Source organism: Miniopterus natalensis, chromosome 1 (genome assembly GCF_054644295.1).
Source record: "Miniopterus natalensis isolate mMinNat1 chromosome 1, mMinNat1.hap1, whole genome shotgun sequence".
NCBI lineage: Eukaryota > Metazoa > Chordata > Mammalia > Chiroptera > Miniopteridae > Miniopterus > Miniopterus natalensis.
Window position 1 is genome coordinate 131,092,472 of NC_142081.1, and position 18,212 is coordinate 131,110,683.

The following is an 18,212-nucleotide window of genomic DNA, read 5'->3' on the forward strand; positions in this document are numbered from 1 at the left end:
TTTCTTTCCCCTCCCCTGCCCTCCCCTCCCCTGCCCTCCCCTCCCCTGCCCTCCCCTCCCCTGCCCTCCCCTCCCCTCCCCTTCCTTTCCCTTCCCTTCCCTTCTCTCTCTTCTCTTCTCTTCCTTTTCTGTTGATAGTAGACATCCTAATAGGTGTGAGGTGATATCTCACTGTGGTTTTGATTTTCATTTCTCTGATGATTAGTGATGTTGAACATTGTTTCACATGCTTCTTGGATATTTGTATATCTTCTTTGGACAAATATCTATTTAAGTCCTTTGCCAATTTTTAAATTAGATTATTTGTTTATGTTGTTGAGTTGTAGGAGTTCTTTATATATTCTGGATATTAACTCCTTCAGAAATATGATTTGAAAATATTTTCTCCCATTCCTTAGGTTGTCTTTCAGTCTGTTGATTGCACCCTTTGATGTGCACAAGTTTCTTTTCTCTGCTTTGTTATCACACCTGCTGCTTCTGATCTCTGCCCTCCATCACTGCTGCTGGTTACCAGTAAGTTGCATTTCCTCTACAGACTGGTCATAAAGGAAGAAAATTAGATTTTCTTTAAAAAAATTTTATGTCCAGACTTTATAATTTCTTTTAGTAATTCCCCTCATTCATTCATTCATTCATTCATTCATTCATTCATTCATTCATTCATTCAGTTCTTTGAACAAGTGGGTGGATACAAGCATCTTTGTTGAGCTATGTTCTGTGCCAGGTGCTGGGAATACAGAGCCAGCAAGTGATGCTTGTCATAGACTCATTGCAGCCCATCTCCTCCATGATGCTTTCCTGACTGGCCTTGGACGTTTGGGTGATCTTGCTTCTAAGTTCCTATAATTTGAAATGTTACTCCAGTGTCACAGTCACCATGTTGTTTTGAATTATTTGCACATCCCTTTTGCCATGACCATGAACTGCTTATTGTCATATTTTATTCATCTTTGTACACCACTGTACAAAGGTAGCTGCTGGATGGATGCACGTGGGAGCCATGCCAGGCTGCCTGCAGCTCAGCTGCGTGCCTCCTCAGTGCCCAGCCTTCCTGAGTATCATTTCCCTTTCTGCTTCAAGCCCCAGGGCCTCACTCTGCTCATTCTGCCCTTGAATATGACGTTGGCTGTAGATTTGTCATATATGGCCTTTATTATGTTGAGTTATGATTCATTTATTCTCACTTTGCTCAGAGTTTTTATCAAAAATTGGTGTTTGACTTTATCGAATGCTTTTTCTGCATCTATTGATATGATCATGTGATTTTTGTCTTTCCGGTTTTTTTTGTTTTTTTTTCTTTAGGCCAGTCAAGTTTTTAGCAGTCTTTCCGTTTTTTTTTTTTTTTGTGATGGATCACATTTATTGATTTGTGAATACTGTACCAGCCTTGCATCCCTGGAATAAATCCCACTTGGTCATGGTGTATGATCTTTTTAATATATTGCTGGATCTGATTTGCTAATATTTTGTTGAGGATTTTTCACTTTAACTTAGTTACTTCTGTAAAGGCCCTATCTCCAAATACAGTCACATGCTGAGATACTAAGGGTTAGAACTACAACATATGAATTTGGGGGGGGGGGGGGAGGGACAACAATTTAATCCATAACAAATTGTATGCCAACAAGTTAGATAACATGGATGATGACGTGGACCGATTCCTAAAACAGGCACAACTTACACACTACCAAACTGACTTAAAAATAGAAAATCTGATAAGACCTGTAACAAATGAAGAGATTGAAGTAGTAATTAAAAAGTTAACATAGGAAAGCCCAGGCCCAGATGTCTTCACAGGTGAATTTGACCCAACATTGACAGATTTAATACTAATTCTTCATCAATTCTTCTAAAAATTAAAAGAGGAGAGAATACTTCCCAATTCATTCTAGTATTACCTTGATATCAAATCCAGACAAATACATTAATCACAAGAAAAACAACACTTATGAACATAGACCCCAAAATCCTCAACAGAATACTAGAAAAACAAATTTAGCATCATATAAAAAAGATTATACACCATAAGCAAGCCGGATTTACCCCGGGAATGCATGGTTGGTTTAATATCTGAAAATCAACTAAAGTAATAGACCATTTTGATGGAATTAAGAAAAAAGCCGGCATAATTATTGCAATAGATGCAGAAAAAACATTTCACAAAATCCAACACCCTCTCATGATAAAAACACTCAACCAACTAGAAATAGAAGGAAACATCCTCAACCTGATAAAGGTCGTCTACAAAAACCCACACTAACATCATCTTTAATTGTGAAAGACAAAGCTTTCACTCAAACACCAGGAGCCAGGAATGGATGTTTGCTCTCTTCTGTTCAACATTGTCTTAGACTTTCAAGCCAGGGCAACTAGGCAAGAAAAAGAAATAAAAGCATTCATATTAGAAATGAAGAAGCAAAACTATCTCTATTCGCAGATGATATGATTTTGTGTGTAGAAAATCCTGAGGAATCCACTAAAATTGAATCATTAAAACCTGTTCTCTACTTTCAAGGCACTTCCAGGCATGGAGGGGGACAGTGTAAATGAGTGTTTATATGTGAGTATTGTGGGAGAAGTGTTTCCCAGAGAAGGATATATTTTGCCTGGGTCCATGTGGAGTATGTAGGCATCTAAATGGAATATTGGAGTATGGATGATTGTGGTGAGGGCAAAGGTCAGCATTTCAAGCAAAGAAGACTACATGCAAGGAGGTTCAGTATGACAAAGCAGGGTTCAATGATGAGCTGTGAGTGTGGCTGGAAAGTGGGGTTTGTGGGGTAGTGTGGGAGATAGGCCAAGGAGGTGAGCAAAGCCCTTATATACAGCCAAAGACCAATTACATGATCATGTGCAGTGTCTGGGTTTCGTCAAGGGTCCCTGGACTTGTACTTGTGTTAATTTGACCTGGTCTCAGTACTAGGTCTGTTTCTTTTCCAGGTTTCTGGGTGGAGCGTACCCCTGTACATGAAGCTGCCCATCGTGGTGAAGCCCTGGAGCTGCAGCAGCTGATCGAGAGTGGTGCCTGTGTCAACCAGGTCACGGTGGACTCCATCACACCCCTGCACACAGCCAGTCTGCAGGGCCAGGCACAGTGCGTGCAGCTGCTGCTGGCTGCTGGGGCCCAGGTGAGCGGTTCTTTAGGACACTCATGGAGCTTGGCTGTGGCTGCGGGCATAGATGGGACCAGCTCAAGGGACATGGAGAGGGAGGAAAATAAGGGGTTTGGGATTTGCATTGTGTGATTTGCAAACCCACGGGAAGTAAAGAAACCACTGCAGAAAACGGAGCAGAAAAGGAAAAAGGAAACCAGAATGGGGTGTGATGGGAGCTCAGGGAGAGGAGAGGAGGTCTCTGTGTCAGCCGCACACTAGCACCAGTAAATGTGGTCATGCACTTGGCTGTTAGGGGGTTACTGGTGGCCCAAGAGAAGGCAGTTTTAGCAAAGTGGTGGAGGGAATGCTCTGCTCTGCATTAGGCAAGCAGGCCATGTGTGTCACAGGCTCTCTGGAGGGCTGTCTGGGCCTTGGCTCAAGAGCTGCTGTTTGGGCTCAGAGAGCAGGATGACTAAGGGATGCTGGCAAACTGCTTTCTAAAGAAAAGGTAAAAAGGATAAAAAACAAGATTCTGATCTGATTTGCTGCTTTTCCCAGTGTAAGTACACATGCCTCACTGATTTCAGCCCTTAGTGCTTTCTGGCTGGCAGAATTGCTGGACGTTTCACAGTGGGCTGGACACTGCCGGGCTGGATGGTGCTGGGGTTCAGAGTGAGGTCTAAGTGAAGATTGTGCACTGCTTACTCTTTCCTGAAGCTTGGCCATGAAGGCAGTTCAAGAGGAAGTAGAACAAGCTTCAGCATGCACCCAAATAGCAGCTGCATTTGGACAAGTTCTAAGCAGAATCTGCCAGATGGGGAGCTGCCTTTTTTCCTGCCCTATGTTTTTCCAACTAGAGGAAGCATGTTAAGCAGTTTCAGACACTCCTAGCTGAGGCTGGAGTTAAAGCCCCTTTTTATGCCCTGACTTCTTCAGCTGGAACCTGGAGCTCTCTTGCCTGCTCTGTGCATATTAAGTGTTGGGTGGTGGTGAGAGTGAGGCTGAGTCGTTCCTGCCTGAGAATGAAAAAAACCCCAGACAGAATGACGCCTGTGCTTAGGAGGCTAATAGGTGATCCCAGCCCAAGTTCCTTTGATCCATAAACTCCCCTGCCTGGCACTATGCCTTAGTACATACTAGAAAACCTAAGAACTTCTTAGAAAAACTAAGAAGTGTCTTTGCCCAGATGAATGTGCATCGGGATGAGAAAGCACATTTCCCCCTTGGTCCTGTAACACCTGTTTCTTCCTCTCCACTAGGTGGATGCCCGGAACATCGATGGCAGTACCCCCCTCTGTGATGCCTGTGCCTCGGGCAGCATTGAGTGCGTGAAGCTGTTGCTCTCCTATGGGGCCAAGGTCAACCCACCCCTGTACACAGCCTCCCCGCTGCATGAGGCCTGCATGAGCGGTGAGTCAGGTGGAAGGGAGCCATGTGGACAGGAAGTGGAAGCCATAGTCTGAGCCAGGAGAGTTCGTGGTCTGTATCTGGCTCTTGGTTGTTTGGCCATGGAAATGCTCAGCTTTCCTCCTGGAGATACAGTCCTTACCCAGGAGTAGGGGGCTGTTATTTCCATGATAGGATTCTATTTCTCAGCAGATGCTCAGTGCCTTTCAGACACTAGCACTGGAGATTGGTCTACTCTACAGTCTTTCTCTCAGTCTTTCCTGTCATTTTTGTCTTGTGAGCACCTGACCTAGTTGGGAGATGAGACCCAGACACATTCCTGAGGACAGTTTTTCTCAGAGGAGGAGGAGCGGGTCCTGCAGGCTCAGGGAGCAGGTGGGATTTCAACTGCCTTCCAAGAGTGGATGTTCTCCAGATGGTGGGAGGTTAAAAGGAAGGCCGTGCACAGGAAACATGACATCGAGTCTCACTGGATCAGAAGCTCCCAACAGATAACTACAACAGATAAGAATGGAAATTTAAGACGAGATCAGCTGGTGGAAATTTTTTAAATGACAGACTAAGGATTTTGGATTCTACTCTTTTGAGCAAGGTTGCAAACTTGTAACCTATATTTTGATTGTCCAGTACAGTGTTTGTCTTTATTGCACTTCATTGGGGTGTGCAGTGTGCCCTCCTCTGTGCCTTCACACAGGGCCATTGTTCTCTGCTGCCTCATACTTTGATTCCCACAGTTAGGTCACCTTTCATCGTTCACAGGCACTGGGGATTGCTACAGGCAGCTCTTGAAGTTTTCTGAGCAGACATTGAATGACTGGAAAACAGCATTATTGAAAGGTTAGTTTAGTGGCCATCCATGTACGGTGTAGGTGAGGAAAAATTTTTCCTTTACCTATCTTAGGTTCACTAGCTGGGCCCCACCAATTAGGTACAAGGGATTGATTAAAAAGAGAAAACAGAAGTTTGTTAATTTGAGTAGTGCATCGCAGATACACACAGGAGAACTTGGCAAGATGTCACTCAAAGGGGTGTTTAGAACTTGGGCTTATTTGGAAAAATAAATTTTTAGAGAAATGGCAAGACAAAAGAAAAGGACTTTGAGCTTCTAGGATGGCAAGTTGTGGGGAGGCAAATATATGGAGGAACTAATGGTAGATGGGACCAGTTTTAGCAACTCCACCTAGAGTTGTCTCTAGTGATTAACTTCTGTCCTTCCTGGTAGAGAGGTGAGGGGAAATCTTTACAAATATACATCCTTCTTTTAGGCCGTATGGGGGAGGGCAGAGAGCTTTTCTTCTATCTGTTTCTTCTCAATTGTCTTCAGCTCAAAATAAACCTTATGCCAAAGTGGCATATTTTGGGGTGGCATGTTCTATCCTTCAATAGACTGAAATGGTGGCAGTGGGGGATATCCTGGAAGTGGAGAGATGAGATGGGGACCATCACAGTGATCTAAATGCAAAACTCTTAGAGTCCAAGTGGCATGGATTCATTTAGAAAACAGAAGAATTAATGGGCCTGATATGAGGGAGAGGAAAGCACAGGCCAAACCTATTCAGGGTTGAGCAAGGAATGTGGCTGAGATAGATTGGCCAGGAGAATGTGCCCTAGGGAGGGGATGGAGAGGGCCTGGTAGTAGTTAAAACATCCAAACAAGAATGGCCAGCAGATAGCTGTAGATGAGGGGCTGGTTTTCAGGGCTAGAGGTGGAAATTTGGTAGCTACTGACAGAAAGTGTGATCAAGAGATGAGAGAGGATGGAGTCTTGTACACGATGAACCTCCACCCTAACCCATATTAAAGATACCCTGAGAGGAGCCAGCGAAGAGGAAGGAAAAGTGTCTGTGAGTTGGGAACCCATGGTAAGAAAATTAAAGTAGTTCACCGAGGAGGCTTGGGCTGGAGATGCCAGCACCCCTAGGCTGGATGTACCCAACATAGCTTACAAGGCAGCCCCCAAAGAGGAGCACCTTCTCTCCCACTGAGGAGCTGGGGAGCAGTGAGGAGAGTCTTCTCTGGCTGCTCTGAAGTGGTATTCCCCAACTTTCTGTTCTCCCAGCAACAGGGCTGGCTGTGTGCTCTATTTCTGATGCTGCCAGGCAGGCTTGGAGAACTGTTGTTCCCTCAGGAGAAAAGACAACCATCCACTTGATCTCTAGGGCCACACAGGGTTATGGACTGCTCTTGTAGTCCTGGTTCTTCTCTCTGCTCCTGCAACCAAGCATGGGGCTTACCTGTTCCAGCCATCAGTACTTATTATTTCATGCCATGTCATGCTTATTATTTCAAATGTATATATCAGTAATTTTCAACCAGTGCACTGCAAAATTTTTTTAAACTTGCAATACCTGACTGTTTAGTCAGTCAGGGGCACTGACCTCTTTTCCCTTAGATTGCCAAATAAAACAATGACAACATAACAATAGCCTCCCAGTGTGAATGTCCTGTCTTGAACCATAAATATATATAGGTCATATAACAGAGTTGCATCTTATTGGTCATGTCACATAATAAGGTTGCATATGATTGGTTAATTTTTGGTGCCAGAAATCCTTATATACAAGTATAGGCACCTTATTTTAAAAATATATCTATTTTTATTGATTTTAGAGAGAAAGGAAGGGAAAGGAAGAGAGAGAAATATCAATCAGCTGCCTCCTGCATGCCCCATACTGAGGATCAAGCCCAAAACCAAGGCATGTGGCCTGACCAGGAATCAAACCGGTGGCTTTTTGGTCATTGGAACAGCACTCAACCAACTGAATCACACCAGCGAGGGCTAGGTAACTGATTTTTAAAAAAGTCACTTTGCCCTGTCTGGCACATCCTTCCTGGGGGCACATCCTCCTGGCGCCAGGTGGCTCAGTTGGTTGGAGTGTTGTCCCATATACCGAAAAGTTTGTGGGTTCGATCCCTGGTCGGGGTGCATATGGGAGGTGGCTGGTTGATATTTCTCTCTCATATCAATGTTTCTGTCTCTCTCTCTCTCTCCCTTCTTCTCTCTAAGAAAAAGAAAAAAAAAATCAATATAAACATATCCTTGGGTAAGGATTTAAAAAAAGTAACTTTGGAGCACAACGGGGGTAATTATTATTATTAATTATTACTATTTGTAAATCAATTTTTTGTCGGATAAGCAAAAAATATAATATGTTTTTTGGTGTGCCACAGAATTTTAGTAATTAGTTTATGTATGCCTTGAGATGGAAAAGGTTGAAAATCGCTGGTACATCTTCATTGACAGTTTTCATTCTCTTCCATTTCTCTTAAGGAAGTTCCGAATGTGTGAGGCTTCTAATTGATGTTGGGGCCAATTTGGAAGCACACGATTGCCATTTTGGGACTCCTCTGCACGTTGCTTGTGCCCGGGAGCATCTGGACTGTGTCAAAGTGCTGCTCAATGCAGGTGCGTTGTGTTTATATACCTGCACCACTCAATGCAAGTGTGTTGGTGTTTCTACCTGCTCTGTTCAATGCAGGTGCATCAGTATTTATATCTGCACTGCTCCAAGCAAGTGTGTTGGTGTTTACCTGAGCTGCTCCATGCGGGTTTACATGCACCATGTGCCAGCCGAGAGCTAGGTGGTGGAGTCAGCTCAGGTCTGAAGCTAGCTCTCCCACAGGCCCGTGAGACCTTGGGCCTCAGTTCTATATCTATAAAACTGGAAAAGTAAAACCTATTTTGCAGGTTTGTTGGGAGGATTTGTGATAATGTTTCCATAGTGCCTGGTGTATAGTAGTGCTCAACAAATGCTAATAATTACTTTTAGTGGCTACAGGGAGCCACCCACAAAACCTGTTTAATAAGGTTGCTGTCTAAACCAGAAAGAGATGAGGATCCAATGGAAAATGGGGTTGGCAGCATTTGGAATCCAGGTCATGGTGAGGTGTTCTAAAAATATTCAGGATATTTCTAGTAAAGATGGTGGAATAGGTAAACTGTACTCACCTCCTCCCATGACCACCTCAAAATCACAACTAAATTGTAGAACCACCATCACTGAGAACTACCTGATGACTAGCTGAACAGAAGTTTTATAACTAAGGATATACAGAAGAAGCCACATCAAGACTATTAGTGTTGTGGGTGGTGGGAAGGGCACCAGGTGTTAGACTGGTGGGGTCAGGCCAGACCTGGGTTCAGCAACCTCAGTACTTGAGTTCTGGTTAGGAAAAAATTCAGAGCCAAGACTCAAACTATAAGAGAACATTTATTTATAAAATCACAGAGCTAGAAAAAGTAATTCATAGAAGAAATGGGTTTAGGAAACAAGTTATAGAGGTAAAGGAAAGGCCCTAGGAGCTTGGGAGTAGGAAGGTAATGGTAATGCGCCTGGGAAAAGGGGGAGGGGGAAGGGAAAGGGAAAGGAAGGGAAGGGAAAGGAGGGTGTGCCCCCAGGAGGGAGAGCTTGAACTGGGTCTTCTGTCTTAAGGATTTTAAGGGTGAAGATTTTAGGGGAGGTCCCAGGGGAAGATCTCAATAGAATATTCAGAAGCTTTCCAGGTGTGTCCTTCTAGGGTCTAGGTCTCCACTGATTGGTTGATTGGCACCAGGGCAGGGGTCATTATCCAATGCAGCTGGTCCTGAGGTCAGCTGTGGGGTCACATAACTGGTTTTGCTGCTTTTTTGGGCCTGGAGCTGAAATACAACTGAGGCCTAGATGTTATCTCTAGGGAGGAAAGGTCAGGGGGTCCAAACTGCATGACCAGCAATATGCTAGGGGAGGAAAGGGGCAAGGTTCCACTCTACATTGTCCTTTGGTGTGTGTGTGGGGGCGGGGCAGGTTTTCTACCCTGGTGACCTTCTGTACCTGGCCCATAGTCCTTGCTCTGCTCATGTCTGCCTAATTGCCTACCACAGTAGGAGGGGTGGAGACGTGGCAAGGGCAGGTCCCACACCAATAGCGTAGTGATTAAGAATCAAGTGGGATATCTTGGCTGTAGAGGTTCCCCCTAAGGAGTGAGGGTTCTCAGCGCCCCATAAGACTCCCCAGCCTGGACCACCAACACAGGGAAGAGGAGTCCTCATGACATCTAGGTTTGAAAACCAGTGGCGATCCCATTTGAGTGAGGATGGAGGGCTTCGGGAGACCAAGGTATTACTTTTGAGGGGCCTGAGAACAGACTCACTTGCTAATACACTCACTCACTCACTCACTCACTCACTCACTCACTCACTCACTCACAGGCTCATTTGCTCTGGCCCCTAGTGTGGGGGCAGCAGATCAAACAACAGCAGGAGGGTATGGGGAGGAACTGAATTGACTAACTTCAGGGCTAAGATGTAGGGGAAGGGGTCAAGGTAGCTTTCTCTGGGGACAGAAGTGCTGGTAGGCGACATTACTTCTTTGTTGAGCCTTGTCCTACCCAGCCAGCAGGCACCAAATCTGAGTTCTCCGTTAACCTGGCTACCACCATTAACCCCACCCTGGTGAATCCCTATGGCCCCGCCCCACCCAACTCCCATGCCCTGCCCGAGCCACTTCCAGGGCTTTTCCACACAAGTGGCCTGATGTACCTTGTTCTGAGGACTTTTCTAAAATCTCTCAAAATACAAAAATCCCAAACAAGCAGCAGCTGGATTTGGCATGTTCTGAACCTCTTGCTAAGTGGCTCTAAGCCCAGCACAAGGGGCAACTGGTCTCAACTTGCATTGTAACTCCCATAAGGGTGGCCCCAATCCTGGCATAAGCTGTCACCAGTGTTGGCCTGGAACATAGCTTCAACTAAGTCCTCACATACCTGGAACAAGAGGCAGGTGGCCTCAACTCACACTGTGGTGCTCATCAAAGTATCCCAAGTCTGGCACTAGTGGCAGCTGGTCTCGGTTCACAGCATACCTTCTCCCAAATGCCTCCAAGCCGAGCACAAGTGGTAACCAACCACAGATCACTTTGCAGCTATGACTATGTGGCCCCAAGCTGGACACAAATGACAGCTGACATTTACCTGTTCTGGAGCCCCTCCCAACAGACTCCAGAACCAACACACCTGGTGGCCAGCTTCAAACCACACCAGAGTACCACCCAACCAGCTTCACAACTGACACACTTAAAGGGTGAACTTTGCTGGCACCAGAGCCCCACTGAAGCAATTCCCATTTCATGGGGCCAGCCCCCATACAACAGCTTGTCTGCTGTTATCAAGCCAGTCCTCACAGCTAGTCAGCCTCAGGGTCAAACCCATCCACTGATGTGCCAACAGAAATCAAGGCCCAACTGCAACAGGAGAGCATACACAACCCACACAAGAGATACTGCTGGAACACCTGGCTCAAGTGAGCAGAGAGACTGTGCCACTGGGCCTCATAGAACACCTACTACATAAGGTCACTCTGCCAAGACTGGGAGACCTAGCAGACCTACCAAATACCTAGAAACAAACTCAGAGAGGCAGCCAAAATGAGAAGACAAAGAAACATGTCCCAAATGAAAGAATAGGACAAAACTTCAGAAAAAGAACTAAACAAAATGGAGGCAAGTAATCTACCACATGCAGGGTTCAAAATACTGGTTATAAGGATGCTCTGAACTGAGGGGAAGAATAAATGAACTCAATGAGAAGCTCAAGAAAGAGGAACCATAAAAAAGAACCAGTCAGAAGTGAAGAGTACAATAACTTAAATGAAGACTACATTAGAGGGAATCAATAGCAGATTAGATGAAGCAGAAGATCACATTAATGATATGGAAGACAAGGTAGTGGAAAACACCCAATCAGAACAGCAAAAAGAAAAATTAATTTTAAAAAAGTGAGAATAGTTTAAGGGACATCTGGGACAACATCAAGCATATCAACATTTGCATCAGAAGGATACCAGAAGGAGAAGAAAGAGAACAAGGGATTGAAAACCTATTTGAAGAAATAATTACTGAAAACTTCCCTAACCTGTCAAAGGAAATGGACATACAAGTCCAGGAAGCATAGAGAGTTCCAAACAAGATGACCCCAAAGAGGCCCACACAAAACACCTCAGAGAAAGACAAATAACATACAATTTCACTTACATGTGGAATCTAAAAAAACCCAAAATGAATGAACAAAAAACAGAAAGAAACTTATAGATACAGACAACAAATTGATGGTTGCTTGGTGGGAGGGAAGGGTTGGGAGATGGGTGAAAAAAGTGAAAGAGGTTAAGATATAAAATTGGCAGTTATAAAAATAGTACAACATAGGAAATATAGTCAATAATATTGTGATAACTATGTATGGTGTCAGATGGGTACTAGACTTATAGGGGTGATCACTTCGTAAGTTATATAAATGTCTAATCACTGTTATACACCTGAAACTAACATAATATTGTATGCCAACTGTAATTGAAAAAAAAATTAAATAAAAAACCAAAAAGTGTTCAGGGTAGAGAGATTCCCAGGGTGAAAAACAAACAAACAAACAAAATAAAGAACAACTCAACCAGCTGAAGGTTTGATTCAGGACCTATCTACCACAGGAGTTTTACAATGAGGCCAAAGTGGGTATTGGTAAGGAGTTTTTACTATGAACACAACTTAAATATTTTCTTGAGAGAAAATTTTAGCTCATCCATTTTGTGTGCAGCTTAGGATAGAAAACAGAACTGTTCAGAAATAGAAAGATATGAATTTTCTTCCGATGATGGTCATGTGCGCATAAGTTATAAATGTAGTTTTTTATTAGTGAGTCTTATTCGTTTGAAGGTGTCACTTTTAAGTCTTTTCAGTGAAAAAGATTCATTTTGTGTAAAGTTGGTCATGGTGGCAGTTTTTATTTTTTATATAATGATAAAATATTTCGATTAGAAACAGTCCTAAGTCTTCCAGCCAAGTCACTCATCGGGTGGTTGGATCCCATTTCTGTCGGGCTAGGGTATCTACCTATCATTACTGTTGAGCTTTTTAAATAAAGAGTTTACAGTGCAACAAACCTTAGCTTTTAAAATAAAGGTTTGATTACACTAACCCTCTGCAGAGTGCCTGCTATACATGTGTTTAGTACACTTTTCATTTCATGTTTTTATTCCTTTTTGTTGTGGCTATAGGAGAAAGGATCAAATTAGTGGTTTTAACCCCAACATCCTCTCTGCATTAATTAGGACTTTACAGAAGTGATTTCTCCTTCATAACTAATAGGAGACCAACTCCACCTGGGTGGGGGGCTTTATTTCTTGGTTCAGGTAACTGAAAGGATCAGAGCTAGAGCCAGTTTCAATAGTGTCATAAATTTTCTTTGAATTTTGCGATTCTGCTTTCCTCGGTGTTCACTTGACCATATGCCTGGCGTCCCCAGGGTGGTCGGATGGATAAAGCAGAGTCAGGCTGAAATCCAAATGCTTCAGTCTGATAGCTTTCTGATAGCTTTCTCAGAAGAGTGAAAACTCTCCCAGATGTCTCCCTAACACCTCCCCTTATGTCCCATCAGCTTGAATTGGGTTCAGTGTCCAATCCTTATCCAGTCCCTTTGGCCTGACTCTGCGAATTCCAATTGCCTTGAGTCTAGGTGGGAGCAGGGATGAACCCAATCAGGGCCCACACCAGGAGCTGGAGGTTAGGAAATCCTGCTCACTCCCACCCCAGGACTGCACCCCACACTGCTGGATGGCAGTTCAGCGGGGCAGGGTTGGAAAGGAGCGGGAAAGGGACCATGTATCTATTACGCCCTGAAACGGGACCTGGTACATTTTAAAGGGAGTTTCCATACACCTGGGAGCTTGAATGGGAAGAACAGAATTCTCCTGGGACGGTTCCCCAGGTGTCTGTGTCATCACATGCTGTTGTGTGCCCCTCTGCTGTCAGCTCCAGCCTCAGTCTTTGCTATTCTTATCTCAGGTGCTCTCCTGTACATCCTTCTTAGATCACATGCAGCCTTTCCCTTATTTAAGAAAAGTATTATATAACTATGGGAAATCTCAAACATACAGAAAAGTAGAGAGGACGGCATATGGATTTTTTTTAAAATAGTGATTCTTAACTTTTTGAGGGCCTGGTCACAGACCTCTTGGAAAAATCAAATGAAGGCCACCAACTACGTCTCTAGGAAAACAAACATGCGGGCACTTTCGCACTCAGTTTCAGAGAGGGCCCAGCTCTGCTGGAGGAGCTGAGCTGTAGGGGCCTTGTATGCCCCAGGGGTGGAGAGGAGGCTGTTGATCATTTGTGGACAGTGAGGCCAAGTTGCTGAGCTGCAGATGATTTTTGCAGAGGAAGGGGAAAGTCCAGTTATTACTGTGGGGTAATTTTTAATCTGATCACTGGCAGTAAATATTTAACTCTCCTAAAGGCACTGAGAGGACTTAATTGAGCAGTGTTTGCTTCCACCCTCCCAGCACAGTACTGGTCACATGTTTCTCAGTTACTGTTTCAGCCAGCGTCGTACTGGGCTACATGTGCCTGCTTTGCCCAGGAATTGTGCCGGGTTCTTGGTGTGCTCAGCTGGTGACAGCCCCTGTCTTTGCTGGCTAAGGTTTTACTTAGTCCGCTGCAATCTCATTTTGCTTTGAAATCAAGATTTTGCTAATAAGCAGACTTTGACCCATTTTCTCTGAAGCATGAAGTTGAGAATTTTTAATGCCCAGATGGCATTAGCTGTTCCTCTCTCTCTCCCCATTCAGTTCAAGGCACATGATGATTCATCAGTCCTCACAAAGCCACTCCCCCTCCTCCCTTCCCCCTGCCGTTTCTCCCCTGCTGCTTTCTCTAGCCCCCCATCCCACTGTTCTAATGTGTTTCTCTATGTGTTCTATCTGTATGTGTTTTTGTAAGATACACATTTTTGGATGAGGCATGTATTTTTAATTGACATAAGTGGTATTGTGTTATATTTCCTGTTTTTTCACTTAACCCTGTTTTCGAGATCCACCCATGTTGCCCTGTGTACCTCTGGCCTGCTGTTTCCAGCTGCTGCAGAGTATGCCAGCTTCCCTCTTAGTCACCAGTCCTTTCTTTATGCCCAGTCAAATGATGCCAAGAACATGTTTTTAAGAGATCCTGTTTTGTACCTTGGGATGGCCACCTCTTGGAAAGGGTCACCCTGCAGAGGCCTTGTATACTGAGAAACCACATGGGATGGGATGGAAGGAAAGGTGTGATTTTTAGAGCTATTTCCAGCCTTAGTTTTGTCCTTGACCATGAGAGTAACTTTACTTTCCCTGTGCCCCTTCCTGTCACTAAAATAGAGACAATCTCTTTCATTTTTTATTAGCAAGAATATCTGTAAACTGCTTGTGGGTATGGGTGACTTTGTTCTTTGCTTCTTGTGTTTTTCAGTTTCCTATTATATGTACATGCTAACTTTTAAAAAATAAAAATTATTTTGAAAACCTAAAAAAGAAATTTTTTTTAATTGAGAGGATTAATGACCTGAGAGAAAGCTACTTGAACTTTAGATTTGGTAGATTTTACAATTTATTTTTCATTACACGTTTGTGTTTAGCATTCAAATTCATATTTGCATTATGATTGCAACACTAAACAATTGTTTACTCAATCAATGAGTATTGGAACAATACCCCTGATGTGGTACAGTGGTCAGATTGCAGGGAAAATGTTTCTTTTATTTAATGTATTGCTTTTAAGTATTATTTTTGTAATACATATCTGCCAAATTAAATAATGAGGGGATTTAGCCTTCTTTCTAATTGTGGGATTGTTTTTCCTGACCTGACTTCTGAGGTGGAGAGAACTTCTCTTCACTGTGTTATCGTAATGGAGTGCTTGCTGTGCTCTTAGGATCATACAATGAGCACTGTCATGAACAGTTTTATGTTTTACTAGGGGCTTGACACTATTTTAAGTCAGAAATCAAAAAGCAGGGTTTTTCAAATATTTTTTAGCAGTGATACTAGAAAATTTAATAGTCTTATACCCTCTTAAATCTTCCTGTTTTGGCCTTCTAAATTTACTCTTACATGGTCACCTGCTGGTGATCTGATTTAAAAAACCCCCACTTTAATGACATTATGATTATGACTTGAATCTATTATTGGAGGGATGACTTCACTGATTCTGAGATATTTATTTGACTTTTTTATAATGCTTTTCTCCAAGGGAACCCTCATGCACTAATGGTGGAATTGTAAATTGGTGCAGACACTATGGAAAACAGTACGGAGGCTCCTCAGAAACTAAAACTAGAACTACCTTATGACACAACAATCCCACTTTTTGATATTTACCCCAAGAAACAAGAACACTAGCTCAAAAAGACTTATGTCCCCACCTCCATGGTCATTGCAGCATTATTTATAATAGCCAAGATCTGGAAATAACCTAAATGTCCATCAACAAATAAATGGGTAAAGAAAATGTGATGTATATATACAATGGAATAGTATTCAGTCAAAAAGAAGGAAATCTTGCCATTTGCAACAACATGGGTGGACCTCAAGGACATTATGCCAAGTGAAATAAGTCAGACAGAAAAAGACAAATACTATACGATATCACTTACATGTGGAATCTAAAAAACAAACAAAATAGAAACAAACTCACGGACACAGAGAACAAATTGGTGATTGCCAGATGGAAGGGGGTTTGGAGGATTGGGTAAAAAGATGAAGGGATTAAGAAGTACAAATTGCCAATTATAAAAATAGTCATGGGGATATAAAGTACAGCATAGGGAATACAGTCAATAATATTGTAACAACTATGTATGGTGCCAGATGGGTATTAAACTTATGGGGGGGGGGATCACTTTGTAAATCACATAAATGTCTAACCACTATGCTGTACACCTGAAAGTAATATAATATTGCATGTCTACTATAACTGGGAAAAAAGTAGGGTTTCAGAATTTAGAAGGTTCAACCCAATGAATGAAAAAACAGAAATATAAACAAAAAACCCTACGTTTCCTTTGTCCCCTTTCTCTATAATCTCCTTATTGACTTAGGAGACTCTGAAGAACTTGGTACTTTCTTTTTCTTTTTTTAAAATTGAATTTATTGGGGTGACATTGGTTAATATAATTATATGGGTTTCAGGTATATAATTTTATAATACATCATCTGTATATTGTGTTGTGTGCAGCACCTGAAGCCAAGTCTCCTTCCATCACTGTATATCCCCCATTTACCCTCTTCCACCTCCTGCCACCCTCTGGTGATCACCATGCTGTTTTTCTGTGTCTCAGGTTTTGTTTTTTTCTTAATCCCTTCCTTTTGCACCCAGCCTCCCAATGACCCTCCCCTCTGACAGCTGTTAGTCTGTTCTCTGTATCTATGAATCTTTTTCTATTTTGTTTGTTAGTTTATTTTGTTCATTAGATTCCACATATAAATGAAATACATGGTTCTTGCCTTTCTCTGACTGATTGATTTCACTTAACATAATATTCTCTAGGTCCATCCATGCTGTTGCAAAAGGTAAGATTTCCCTCTTTTTGTTTTTTAACTTTACTTTTATTGTTGACACTCTTACAGATGTTCCCATTTCCCCCTCCTTTGCCCACCTCCACCCTTCACCACCCTGTTGTCTTTGTCTATGAGTTATGCATATAGGTTCTTTGGTTAATCCCTTCACCTTCTTTCATCAAGTCCCACCCTCCCCCTTCCTCTCTGACTGCTGTCAGTCTGTTCCATGTATCCATGCCTCTGTTTCTATTTAGTTTATCAGTTTATTTTGTTAATTAGATTCCACATATAAATGAGATCATATGATATTTGTCTTTTTCTGACTGGCTTATTTCACTTAGTATAATAATCTCCAAGATTTCCTTCTTTATGGCCGAGTAGTATTCCATTGTACAAATGTACCACAACGTTTTTATCCGCTCATCTACTGATGGGCACTTGGGCAGTTTCCAGATCTTGGCTATTGTAAATAATGCTGCAATGAACATAGGGGTACATATATTCTTTCAATTTACTGTTTTGAGTTTCTTGGGATATATTCCCAGAAGTGGAATCGCTGGGTCAAAAGGCAGCTCCATTTTTAATTTTTTGAGGTAACTCCATACTGCTTTCCACAGTGGGTGCACCAACCTGCATTCTCATCAACAGAGCACGAGGGTTCCCTTTTCTCCACATCTTCATCAACATGTGTTGTTTGTTGATTTGTTGATGGCAGCCATTCTGACAGGTGTGAGGTAATATCTCATTGTGGTTTTAATTTGCATTTCTCTGATGATTAGTGACATTGAGCATCTTTTCATATGTCTATCAGCCATCTATCTGTATGTACTCTTTGAGGAAGTGTCTATTCAGATCCTTTGCCTATTTTTTTTTTAAATCCTCACCCAAGGATATTTTTTCCATTGCTCTTTCAGAGAGAGTGGAAGGGAGAGAGAGAGAGAGAGAAACATCGATGTGAGAGAGACACATCGAGTAGTTGCCTCCTGCTTGCACCCATACCAGGGCTGAGCCTACAACTGAGGTACGTGCCCTTGGCCCCATCAAACCCAGGACCCTTTAGTCCTTGGGCCAATGCTCTAACCACTGAGACAAACTGGCTAGGGCTCTTTGCCCATTTTTAAATTGGATTGTTTGTTTTTTGGTGTTGAGTTGTATAAGTTCTTTATAAATTTTGGATATTAACCCTTTATAAAATATCTCATTGGTGAACATGTTCTTTCATTCAGTGGGTTCTCTCTTTCACTTTGTTGATGGTTTCTGTTGCTGTGCAAAAACTTTTTAGTCTGATATACTCCCATTTGTTTATTTTTTTCTTTTGTTTCCCTTGCTTGAGCAGATATATCAGAAAAAATATTGCTACGAGAAATGTCTGAGAT

At 42.7% G+C, this 18,212-nt stretch overlaps 1 protein-coding gene across 1 annotated transcript in view; it reads left to right on the forward strand.

The window, feature by feature from the left end:
- The window catches only part of ASB13 (ankyrin repeat and SOCS box containing 13), a 37,262-nt gene that overhangs the window by 14,335 nt on the left and 4,715 nt on the right, over window positions 1-18,212 (forward strand). The window contains exons 2-4 of the mRNA XM_016219776.2: window positions 2,941-3,128; window positions 4,355-4,505; window positions 7,774-7,908. Of these exons, the coding sequence (XP_016075262.1) occupies window positions 2,941-3,128; window positions 4,355-4,505; window positions 7,774-7,908 (474 nt within the window). The remainder of the gene's footprint in view (window positions 1-2,940; window positions 3,129-4,354; window positions 4,506-7,773; window positions 7,909-18,212) is intronic.